General features: G+C 44.3%; 1 protein-coding gene across 1 annotated transcript; it reads right to left on the reverse strand.

Moving 5' to 3' along the window:
* Positions 1-1491: 1491 nt before the first annotated feature.
* On the reverse strand, positions 1492-2166 carry LOC131427695 (histone H1B-like). Its single transcript, XM_058591126.1, has one exon. It carries the CDS (start codon positions 2164-2166, stop codon positions 1492-1494), a length of 675 nt encoding a protein of 224 aa, XP_058447109.1.
* Positions 2167-12936: the final 10770 nt, after the last annotated feature.

Raw genomic sequence — 12936 nt, forward strand, 5'->3', positions numbered from 1 at the left:
GCAACGCAGTAGGGACAGCCCCTTGGTCAAAATTTGATCCTCTTTTGCGCTTTATGCTCTGCCTATTCGCAGAACGAGAAACAGCGAGATGGTATAAAACAGAGGGTTAGTACTGCGGCAGCCAGTATTACCGAGTTAGCATCCTAGCTGTTAGCATCGTTTCGTGGATTTTTTACGAAAACAAAACACATAAAAGAAAATGTCTGGCCGTGGCAAAGGAGGAAAAGTTAAGGGAAAGGCAAAGTCCCGCTCGAACCGTGCTGGTCTGCAGTTCCCAGTAGGCAGAATCCACCGTCTGCTTCGGAAAGGAAACTACGCCGAACGTGTCGGTGCCGGTGCACCGGTCTATCTGGCGGCAGTGATGGAATACCTGGCCGCCGAAGTGCTGGAATTGGCCGGTAACGCTGCCCGTGACAACAAGAAAACGAGAATCATCCCTCGTCATCTGCAGCTGGCCATCCGTAACGACGAGGAGTTGAACAAACTGCTCTCCGGAGTTACCATCGCACAGGGCGGTGTACTGCCAAACATCCAGGCAGTGTTGCTCCCGAAGAAAACCGAAAAGAAGGCCTAAATTGCACTTGATTCGCACTGAAACCAATCGAAAAAACGTCCTTTTCAGGACGACCACAATTTTCTGATAAAGAACTTATAGAAATTTACTATTTTACTATCGATCAATCATATTTACTCATGCAAGCGCCATAAGACTTGTTTTTTTTTCCATAGCTTCTAGGATAATTTCCCACATTACAAGTGAAAAGTCGATGGTCGGTGGTCGATTGCGCTGGAGAATAGATTTATTTTTTTTTTACCGATCAAGCAAGGTTGGTTGAATGAAAACGACAATCGTCTGGAGAGTCAAGCTACTAAATTAAATATGATTATACGAAAAACCGCGTACAGAGCGATACCGTGTCCGAACTGGCTCTACACTAAATGGAAACTATAACGGCATTCATTTTCCAAGAAAAGGAAAACTGGGATAGTTTTAAAATACAAATATAATTGGGAACAAAAACATCAACCATTTTTATTGATGAATTTTCGCAAGCTAGATTTTTACGAACGGACTTCATCAATCATCGTGCATAATCCGTCCGCATTTTCATTTGATCACCTACCGATCCTTTCGTCGCTGCTTACCGACTGAGCGAACGAACATATTTGATTGTACTACAAGAGAAGCATGCGCGTAGCAGCGGGGTCGGCTCTATGGCTGCGCACCAATTTATCCACTATAGCGTGTCGGTGAAGCACACGCTCAGAAAGTAGTGCTGCTGTGATGGATAAAAGCATACTTTTTTTTTTTTTCTTACTGTGCAGTTTTGTTGAAGCGGACTACCCAAAAGCGAGCGAAGTAGGAAATATCGATTAATTCTTTGCATGGATTTTTTGGTAGTCCTGAAAAGGACTGTTTTGTTGAACACCGTCGAAATAAGAACGGTAGAATTCGACATGATGATGATGACTGACTGACGATGGGTCAATTTACTTCTTGGCAGCCACCTTCTTCGGGGCAGCTTTTTTGGCTGGCGCGGCCTTCTTTGGCTTCGGGGTCTTGGGCTTGTTGGCAGCGGCTTTCGATGGCTTGGTGGCCTTCTGCTTCGGTGCAGCAGCCTTCTTGGCGGCCTTGGCTGGTGCTGCCTTAGCCTTCTTTGCAGCGGCGGCTTTCGGCTTTTTCTCACCTGCAGGCTTTTTGGCCTTCGGTTTCTTCTCGCCAGCGGGTTTCTTGGCAACCTTTTTCTTCTCTCCGGCAGCCTTCTTCGGTTTTTTGGCAGCAGCCTTCTTCGGCTTCTTCTCGCCAGCCGGTTGCTTGGCACCGGCTTTGATTTTGAACGAGCCGGATGCACCGGAACCCTTGGTCTGGGTGAGCTTTCCCTTCTCGACGCCAGATTTCAGGGCCTTCTTGATGAACGGGGCCAGCTTGGCGACGTCGCACTTGTAGTTGGCGGCGATGTACTTCTTGATGGCCTGCAGCGAAGATCCGTTGCGTTCCTTCAGCGTCTTGATGGCAGCCACTACCATGTCATTGACTGGTGGATGTGTCGATGGCTTCTTCGGTTTTTTGGCTTCTCCCTTGGCGGCTTTGGCTTTCTTCGGTGCCTTGGCCGGTGAAGCAGCAACCGGAGCTGCGGCCGATACGTCAACAGCGGTTTCAGCCATTTTTTCTAATGTGCACTTTTCTAAAGCAGGTAGAACGAGCGAACGACTAAGCGAATACAAACGAGTGTGTGAATGCAGTAGAATCGTGCGATACGTTCGGGCACCGAATCCGTCGGCCCTGTTAGGGAATACGCACATGACGGTTACCATTCGGTGCTAGGTAGGTGTAGGTAATTTTTCTGGACTATTGTTTTTTAAATTGTAAACAATGAATCGACAGCAGCGGAAGTATCGCCAAAGAGTGGTTTTATGTTTGCTACGATGTTTGAACTTTCTGCTCCACCATTCGCGAACAGCCGGACGGGCAGTGATGATAGCGAAATATGCATTCAATATCGGACAAACGGTACATGCTTATTTCGAATTGTCAAAAATAGTAAAACAGTACCATTTAAACAATGCGGACTCCAACGAAACATGGTTCATTGGGAAGAGAAATATTTTCTCTTGACAACTAACACAACCCGTTCGATGACGGTTGCGACGCGCACGAGATTGAATCGGTCAAACTTGAACCTGCTGTCTGGCGCAAATCGATCAAACGACCAAAACGCAGTACGAACCGGTGACTAAGCTTTTCAATTTTTCCGTGTTCTGCATTTGGAAAATACAATTTTTAAACAATTTGACTAACAGATATGTTACGTGAGCATAATATTTCCGAACATGCCTTCCGAAATCTGGAACACGATGGCACTGCCAACGAATAATGCTGGCCAACGTCGCCAACGCCCGGGCGTGTCGGTTGTTCTGAAAGCATTTTGGTTACTATTTTTTGTAATGAACTTGTTTTGCCATTTGAATTTGGTTCATCTTGCAAATATTAAACCTGAACATCAGGACAGGTCAATTCCAAGAGAGAGGATGTTTAAAAATTTCGACAGTGAAAAATTAGAATCAAACAAACCGAAGTCCTTTCTAACACAACGAGTCAAATGTGTGGTGTGTTGTTCACGTACCACAAACGGCTGGCTGGGCTGAGAATATTTGTCATCAGAAGCAATAACCAAAAAACAATCTTTCCCAAATCAGAATACCGGAATTGTGGAGCGCATTTAGGATTTTACATGCAAAATATACGGTGCAAGTATTACCATTAAATAATAATAATAATCCTTCGACACCTCCATCTGTCTAGCGTGCGTGCCAGACATAGTCAGTCTCTCAGTCTCAATCGATTGGCAACAAAGAACTCGAGCAGTGATTTGATTTGATACCGAATTTGAGTGTTGCTTATATTTGATAGATATTGGCCGAAAATTGTCACGTACCGGAAGAAAGCACCGAACCCAACCGAACATTAGCCTACTATTCAAAGATTGGCAATTGCTGTGTATTTCTTTCGCCAGAAACATCCCCACCAGTCGTCTGGGGATGGGACGTTGACTATGTCAACGGCAAGCAAGCGTCTGTCGGGGTAGTCTTGGAACGAAACAAATTGGTATTTTCATGATTTTGAACCAATATTGTATAGTATAGTGTATTGAGAGTAGCAGTAGCAGAGTAATACTAGTAACTGGTGGCCGAATCCCGTCAGAATTGTCAGGCAGTCAGTCACATGGCATGACACGGCGAGTGCACGATGTGTTGCAAGCTGGGTTACAAATTTTGCTGAACTATGTAACAGGGAAGCAATGTGTATTGTCTGTGCTGCTTGTCTGTCAGCAGGTCGTCTATTCTCCTCTCAACTGCTACTTTAGCAGAAACAAAAATGAAAGACCAAAAAATAAGGAAAACATTTCAAACACCTATAGATTACTGACTTTCCATATGGGGGGCATGAATTGTGCAACGGATCGGATGTCATTTTCTGTGCGCGCGCAACTTGTGTGTGTGTGTCTGAGTATGTGATTGTTTAAGGGAAAATATTCGAATTCGTAAACTCGTTGGTAATTGATTGGGTGGCCCTGAAAAGGGCCTTTGGGGTATATGTTGTGAGATCAAACGAAAGCCGATAGCCTGTTTAAGCACGTTCGCCACGGATCCGACGAGCCAGCTGGATGTCCTTTGGCATGATGGTAACACGCTTGGCGTGGATCGCGCATAGATTGGTGTCCTCGAACAAACCGACTAGATAGGCTTCGCTGGCCTCCTGCAGTGCCATGACGGCGGAACTCTGGAAGCGAAGGTCGGTCTTGAAATCTTGGGCAATTTCACGCACTAAACGCTGGAACGGCAGCTTGCGAATCAACAGCTCAGTCGATTTCTGGTAACGACGGATCTCCCGAAGGGCTACTGTTCCTGGCCGATAACGATGGGGTTTCTTCACTCCGCCAGTAGCAGGAGCACTTTTGCGAGCAGCCTTTGTCGCCAGTTGCTTACGAGGAGCCTTTCCTCCGGTCGATTTACGAGCGGTCTGCTTGGTACGAGCCATTATTTCTTTCTTTTGCTTATCCTTTCTCTCTACACCGTACTGTACGCGTTGAAAACAAAACACAGAATGAGCTCAAAACGGACCTGGCTGGCTGTTTTATACCTGCCCGACCGCTCTGAAGCAGCCAATCAGCACAAAGCAAAGCACGAAACGGACCCTCTCGGTAGGTATAAAAAAAAAGCACCGGTCTGCGAAGTGGCATTCATTCATTCATTGATTGGGTATTCAAGTGTGAACAAGTCCAGACGTGTTTTCTCTTGCGTGCGCGTTTTTCTCTCGTGTTTTTTCTCTCGTTCTTCGCTTATGACGAAACGAAGGCGGCGTTCGGGCGCCGGTTCGAAATCTAGCCCGAAACAGAAAACCAGTACCGGTGTGCTGGTTAGTCCCAAGGAACCAGATGGCAAACGTCTGCGATCAGATGCAGGCATCGTTTCTAATCGTTCTTCACGTCACGCGAGCATAGCTAGTGTTGCTAAAACCGTGACAAATAACAGTGAACTAGATGGGTTTGGTGATTTGAATCCAGATTTTCCACCAAATAATCAACCGCTACCAGTCAAAATCAAGCTTCCCCCCATCATGGTGAAGGCAATTCCCCTGGATAAATTAATGAAAACACTCAAAGCTCTCGGAATCTGTGCGCAGTATAAAATCTGCCAGATCGGCATAAAAGTGATAGTGCAATCTAAGAATGAATATTTCAAAGTTACAACATATCTGAAAAAGTCGAAAACTGAGTTTTTCACCCACGACATCTCTGGTGATAAACCGTTCAAGGCTGTAGTAAGAGGACTTCCACAGATGAGTGTGCAGGAAATTGATGACGAGCTCCGTTCACACTACAAGCTATCTCCAGTGGGGATATTCCAAATGTCTCGCCGAGATAAAAGCCAATCGTTCCGGGACTCTCTTTACCTGGTCCACTTTGCAAAGGGCACTGTCTCGCTCAATGCACTGCAGGCTATAAGAACCATTTGCTCAGTGGTCGTTCGATGGGAACCGTATCGGGGCACAAATCGAGACGTCACACAGTGCCAGCGGTGCTTAAATTTTGGACATGGCACCAGAAACTGCAATGTAAACCCACGATGCGGAAACTGTGCGCAGTCACATGCAACTAGTGACTGTTTGCTTGAAGGTGCAATCAATTACCGCTGTGCCAATTGCGGTGGTAATCATCGGGGATCAGAGCGCTCCTGTCCGAAGCGGGAGGAATACAAATATATTCGAAAACAAGCTTCTTCGAAACCCCAACAAGTAAATAAGAAACAACAAACCCCTCCATTATCGAAGGCGGACTTTCCTCCTCTACCTGGCGCTGGTACTAGGACCCCTCCTAATGGACCCTCTGTAATGAACGGAAACCCTCCAGGCGGTTCAGTCTGGAACAACGGACACCCGATGAATCCTACAGAACAGCTTTTTTCGCCAGAACAACTGATGAGCATCTTCACCGAGATGTGCGGCAATCTCCAGCAATGCCGAACACGTCGTGACCAGATCTACGCTTTGGGTCTTCTCGTCATCAGATATGGCTGCTAAACCGTTAAAAATCCTCAACTGGAACGCTCGTTCTCTTAGAACGAAAAAAATAGAGTTAGTGGATTTCATGCGCAATCGTGAAATTGACATCGCACTTGTTACCGAAACACATCTCTCCCCATCGGTAACATTCTCAATTCCGGACTATTCAACCATAAGACTGGACCGCACTGCATCACAAGGTGGCGGAGTAGCTATCATCATTCGAAAAGGCGTTAAATTTTCAACACTTCCTCATCCTACCACATCCGTCATCGAAGCACTGGGGGTTGAATTAGCAACAACTTCGAGAAGCATCAAAGTGTTTGCTGTTTACTGCCCGTTACAAGCCAGGGACAGCAACGGTTCAACGCGGCGGTTCAAGAACGACTTGGCCAAACTGACACGAAATCGCTCCCAGTTTATAATCGGAGGTGACCTCAACGCCAGACACGATCTTTGGAGAAATAATCACCAAAATAAGAACGGATCGATCCTGTACGACGACATGCAGCTAGGCTACTACACTGTACATCATCCGGATGAACCGACCTATCTCTCTCCCGCTGGTATCACCTCAACGCTCGACATCTTCCTGACGAACATCAACATTGGTAAGCCGATAACGTACCAAGAACTGAGTTCCGACCACTACCCGGTGGTATGCGAACTTAGTGAGCAGATCTCAACAGCACCAAAACATCAACGGAAGAACTATCACAACGTAAACTGGATTCAATTTCAACGGATAGTCGATTCTCGGGTCGGCGAAAACCTCCAGCTGCAATCCCCAGCAGACATCGACCGGGCGCTGGATATCATCGGCTCAGCCATTGATGAAGCGGACAGAACCTGCGTAAGAAAAGTACCTGTTAGGGGTAAGTTCATTCATTTAGACAACTACACGAAAATGCTGATTAGGTTGAGGAACATTCGCAGAAGGCAGTTTCAGAGAACAAGTGACCTTAGAAAAAAAGAAAGCGTTAACGTTTTAAACAGCATGATCCGAACTAGGGTAGAATTTTTGAAAAATGATAGCTTTTCCAAAAACATTCAAACTTTAAAAGACCACTCACAACCCTTCTGGAAAGTCGCCAAGATTCTTAAAACCAAACCTAAACCAGTACCACCTTTAAAAATAGCCAACAACATTTTAATTGCCCCTATAGAAAAAGCCAATGCAATTGGCGAACACTTCATAAAATCCCACAACTTAGGTAGCACAATCCACAGCCCTCTTGAAGTTCAAGTTTCTGATAGAATCCTCGCGCTGGATAATACTCCGTGTATAGTTCCAGACAATAAGAAAATCACAGTCGAGCAAGTACAGTCGGCCATAAAAACGACGAAAAATATGAAAGCACCAGGATTTGACGGTATATTTAATCTAATCCTAAAAAAGCTGAGTCCTAGGGTAATATCTGCAATCTGTGTCTTATTTAACAAATGTTTAGAGCTAAATTACTTCCCAAACATCTGGAAACGTGCTAAAATCATACCCATCCTGAAACCTGGCAAAGATCCAACTTCCCCGACAAGCTATCGTCCCATAAGCTTGCTCGCTTCGCTCAGTAAAATTTTTGAAAGGCTGGTACTGGACCGCTTACTAGCCTTTATTGATGAAAATAATATAATTCTTCCGGAACAGTTCGGTTTCCGTAAAGGCCACGCTACTACCCATCAACTGTTGAGGGTGGTGAATATTGTCAAAAAGCACAAAACAGTATCGAAATCCACCGGAATGGCACTTCTCGATGTGGAAAAAGCTTTTGATAATGTCTGGCACGACGGACTATTGTACAAACTGTGTGAGCTGAATGTACCAATCTACTTATCAAAAATCATTCGCAGCTATCTGCATCAAAGATCCTTTCAAGTATCGTTGCAAGGTGCTGTTTCAGAAACTTTCCAAATCCCAGCCGGTGTTCCACAAGGCAGCTTGTTGGGACCAATACTGTACAATATATTTACTTCGGACATTCCCCAGTTGCCCGCAGGTTGCTTTCTCTCCTTATTCGCTGACGATACAGCCATTCTGGTGGGAGGCAGACAACCGCGTGAAATTAAAAGTAAACTACAGCGTTGCTTGAACATCTATGTTGAATACATGAATAAATGGAAAATTAAACTAAACTTGCCAAAAACCCAAGCAATAATCTTTAAACATCGTCAAACCTATCGACTAGACCCTCCAGAAGACTGCAAGATCGAACTCGATGGCCACCTTATCGATTGGTCACTCGAAGCCGTTTATCTTGGTCTCAATCTGGATTCTAAACTTCTTTTTCGCCAACACGTTGAAAAAACAAAAACCAAATGCTCTCTACTAGTGAAGCGTCTTTACCCGTTGATAAAACGGCGGTCAAAACTAACTAAGAAGAATAAATTAGCGGTCTATAAACAAATAATCAGTCCAGTCATTGACTATGCTGTTCCGGTGTGGAACTCCTGTGCAGTCACTCATAAGAAAAAACTGCAATGTCTTCAGAACAGAACTCTCCGAATGATCTTGGATGTTCCTTATGATACCAGGACTTCAGAAGTCCACCAGATGGCAAATTGCGACTTGCTACAGGTTCACTTTGATAAAATAATAACAAAATTCAGAGAAAAATGCACTGTATCCGATCATAGATTGATCAAAGAGCTATACGCTCCATAAAATTGTGTACATAGTAGATTTAGGTGTAAATAGTAGGTTTAGTAGTAGATATAGTTAGGTTAAGAAATCAAAAACGAAACAATTCCGACTAATCGGTAATCCGTAACAAATCCAATGACCATTGGAAACATTGTAACATGAGCAAGACAGGAAAAATTTACCAAAGATGAAAAGTGTCATACTGTATCACTTAAGAGAAAAATATGTAACCAGGGTTAAATGAAAGAAATAAAGTTCAATTTAAACAAAAAACAAGCGAAGTGGCATTAGTTTCACTTGTACTGTCTTACTTGCAAGAACAAGCAGCTAGCAGAGAAAAATGACTGGTCGCGGCAAAGGAGGAAAGGGACTCGGAAAAGGAGGCGCCAAGCGTCATCGTAAAGTGCTTCGTGATAACATCCAGGGAATTACCAAGCCCGCTATCCGTCGTCTGGCTCGTCGTGGTGGTGTCAAGCGTATCTCCGGTCTGATCTATGAGGAAACTCGTGGAGTGCTGAAGGTGTTCCTGGAAAATGTGATCCGAGATGCAGTAACCTACACTGAACACGCCAAGCGCAAGACCGTCACCGCCATGGATGTCGTGTATGCTCTGAAGCGACAGGGTCGCACTCTGTATGGTTTCGGAGGTTAAACGTCGTAACGAGAACACACATAACATAATACGGAAGGATAAAAGGCCCTTTTCAGGGCCACCAATATGTTTCGCAAAGAATTAGTTAGCATTTGCTGGTATTCATTATAATCTATAATCATGATGATGATGATGATGATGATGGTGGTGGTGGTGGTGATGATATGAGAATAGTAAGAAGTGTGCAATAGAGTAGTGAGTAGTGTGAATTCAACCGGGTTCGAAACTGACTAGATTTTTCAGTCCAACAACTAGGTTTTCAAACAAACAATTTAACCAGCAGTCGTTAGGGTGGAAACTGGTTTTCGGTTTCGCATCAAGCAAACACGACATTATTATTTCTGGTCGGTTGTGAGTTTCAAACTGCTGTTGACACTTGAGTACTACTCAACGCGCCGCTGAAAAACGTAACATTTGAGAAAAGAAATTAGTTATGTTGTTTAACATGAACTATCTTTTCGAAATCATTCATTCCCATTCAACTGTTCTGGTCAACTGTCAATGCTGTTGGCTTCGAATTTCGACTATACAACATGCAGCATTTGCTCAAAGCCGCCTAGGATAGAAAAACGATTGCTGTTGATATGTCATTGGTTGGTTTACAGTAGCATGCATGTGTATGTGTAGCAATTTATTATTTGGTTGGTCGACCAAGTCTGTCGATTGGTCCGAAAAGTAATCGATACTTTTCTTTATTTCGAAACCAACATATTTTTGCTCCGAACAATATATTGTCCATATGGCATGGATGAATACTCCGAAACGCGAGAACAATTGTACCTGTGTTGTTCATAATTTGTTCTGTTTTTCTCGTTAGGTGTTTGTTGGCTGATGAAAGTAAAATCATCAACGAACAAAATGTGTTTGGTGATTGAATGAGGGAAATATGCGAACTTAACACTTTGTGTAGATTTGTTTGTGGCCCTTAAAAGGGCCGATTATGCTTGGCGATTCGTATGCACACACACGATCGGGGGGGTTTGGTTGTTCTCACTCAGTTTACTTGGAGCTAGTGTACTTGGTGACGGCTTTGGTTCCTTCCGAAACGGCGTGCTTGGCCAACTCTCCTGGCAAAAGCAGACGAACGGCGGTCTGGATTTCGCGAGAGGTAATCGTCGAACGTTTGTTGTAATGGGCCAAACGCGATGCCTCGGATGCAATGCGTTCGAAGATGTCATTGACGAAACTGTTCATGATGCTCATCGCCTTCGAGGATACTCCGGTATCAGGGTGGACCTGCTTCAACACTTTGTAGATGTAGATAGCGTAGCTTTCCTTCCTGCGGATCTTCTTCTTTTTCTTATCTCCCTTGGCGATGTTTTTCTGGGCCTTGCCGGATTTTTTGGCTGCCTTTCCACTGGTTTTCGGTGCCATCGTGCTTGACGGTTCTCGTACGTTCAGAGTAACTGCTTTAACTTAAATGACGCTATTTGCCATATGACAGCTCGTTTTATACCTGCTATTGAGAGCGGCGCATGGACTGCCCCTTTGTTAGAATTCCTTTTCCTGTTCGCAGAACGGGAAACAGTGAGACGATATAAAACAGAGGGTTAGTACGGCGGCAGCCAGTATTACTGAATTGGCTGTCTAGTCGTTAACAGCATCTCGTGGATTTTTTACGCAGAAACACGCACACACAAAATGTCTGGCCGTGGTAAAGGAGGAAAAGTTAAGGGAAAGGCAAAGTCCCGCTCAAACCGTGCTGGTCTGCAGTTCCCAGTAGGCAGAATCCACCGTCTGCTCCGGAAGGGAAACTACGCCGAACGTGTCGGTGCCGGTGCACCGGTCTATCTGGCGGCAGTGATGGAATACCTGGCCGCCGAAGTGCTGGAATTGGCCGGTAACGCTGCCCGTGACAACAAGAAAACGAGAATCATCCCTCGCCATCTGCAGCTGGCCATCCGTAACGACGAGGAGTTGAACAAACTGCTCTCCGGAGTTACCATCGCACAGGGCGGTGTACTGCCAAACATCCAGGCAGTGCTGCTCCCGAAGAAAACCGAGAAAAAGGCCTAAATTGCGATTTCCGGAACATATTGGTGTTACCCCCCTTACAGAACCCGTCCTTTTCAGGACGACCACCTCACTGTGATAAAGAAATATTTAAGATTGCTTTGAATTAAAGATTGCTAAAGTTGTGATACGCCTGGAAAGTATAATGCGCAAATCAAGTATAGCGACCTTTGTTCATTTTCGTTTTCGGAATTTTACCCTGAATCGGTGTATCTACCTGATGCGAAAATGATGTCCGCTTTTTCAGTGTTTGGAAAACAGAAGACAAAATCGGTCATACCAGACGAATCGGAATTTTAGAATGATCGATGTGAGTTCAATGGCGAAAATCTTTCCCATCGATTTACCGGAAAATGCAGCCATTAAAACATCCAAACTTGATCATATAATCTTAGAGAAAGTGTCGCACGAGAAATAAGAGAATAATTTTCGTTCGTATCCGTGACGACACACCGATCCAATATAGCGCATGTATCTGTGTCATTGGTCGGCATCATCTCATGAATGGTGACGACCGACTAGAAAAAAAGAAGAAGAAGAAGAAGATATCGTAGCTACCACCATGATGGTGAATAAACACTGCCACACACACAGGCCAAAAACAAATGGTAATGTAATGTGTATATGAGGAAACGAAAATCAAGCTGTACCTAAGTTCAGCCATCGGTCTCAGAACCGGAGGGCAAGGTCGCATAAACGCGCGCGTGCGTGTGTGTGTGTGTGTGTGTGTGTGTCTGTATATTCATTTACATTACATTAGCGGCCCCTACACGTGGCATTGTTTATTATTGACAACCAAAAGCATCGTCAGTACCACCAATCCAATTAGCTTGGTAACTTGTGTCGGTATTTTTCGAGAAAACGTTTAGAGCTTTAAGTATTGCAACTGAATATTGAAACATTGAGAGAAGAGTTCATTAAACAGTACACTCTCGCCAATGAAAGTTTTGTTGGATTGGCGAATAATTTTGATTGTTTGAACATATTTTCATCAATCCGATGATGTTTCGACCATTCGACTAACATATATTTTCGAACGAATACGAATGCCACAAATACGATAGCGACACGAACGTAAACAATAAGGAGAGTAATATTGGCTACTACGAGAATGCGAGAGGCGTGAAAGAGAGAATGAAAATAACCGACGAACAACTATGGCAACAGTGTACACCAATTGTCTAGACCGAACCGCAGTTTAGTGGTTGGTAAGTGTGTATTGGTGTGCGATTCTAGCAGGAAAAATAAAAACTGCTGCTCATTAGAATATCCTATTGGAAAGACTATCTACTTGGAAAACAGGAACTCCGAATTGTTTTCCGACGGTCCATGTAAGAAATTACTGAAAGATTACTCAATAGCAAGTTGCTTATTTAGCATCGATTGTTGAGTTTCGTTGACATGATCAAACGATGAACGCGGCTTACTCAATCCTAACGCAGTGAACGGAACTCTCGCTGTTCGGATGGTTAGGTTAGCTTAGCAACAATGACAAATGGCAACTGAACGAAAAATGGTTGAAATGGTGAAAAATCTCTCAAACTCTCAAGTGAAAAGTAGTCCAGGTTA

This window comes from Malaya genurostris, chromosome 1 (genome assembly GCF_030247185.1).
Source record: "Malaya genurostris strain Urasoe2022 chromosome 1, Malgen_1.1, whole genome shotgun sequence".
NCBI lineage: Eukaryota > Metazoa > Arthropoda > Insecta > Diptera > Culicidae > Malaya > Malaya genurostris.

Coding starts and splice junctions, on each gene's coding strand:
- LOC131427695 (XM_058591126.1), bottom strand. CDS start 2,166: ATGGCTGAAACCGCTGTTGACGTATCGGCCGCAGCTCCGGTTGCTGCT.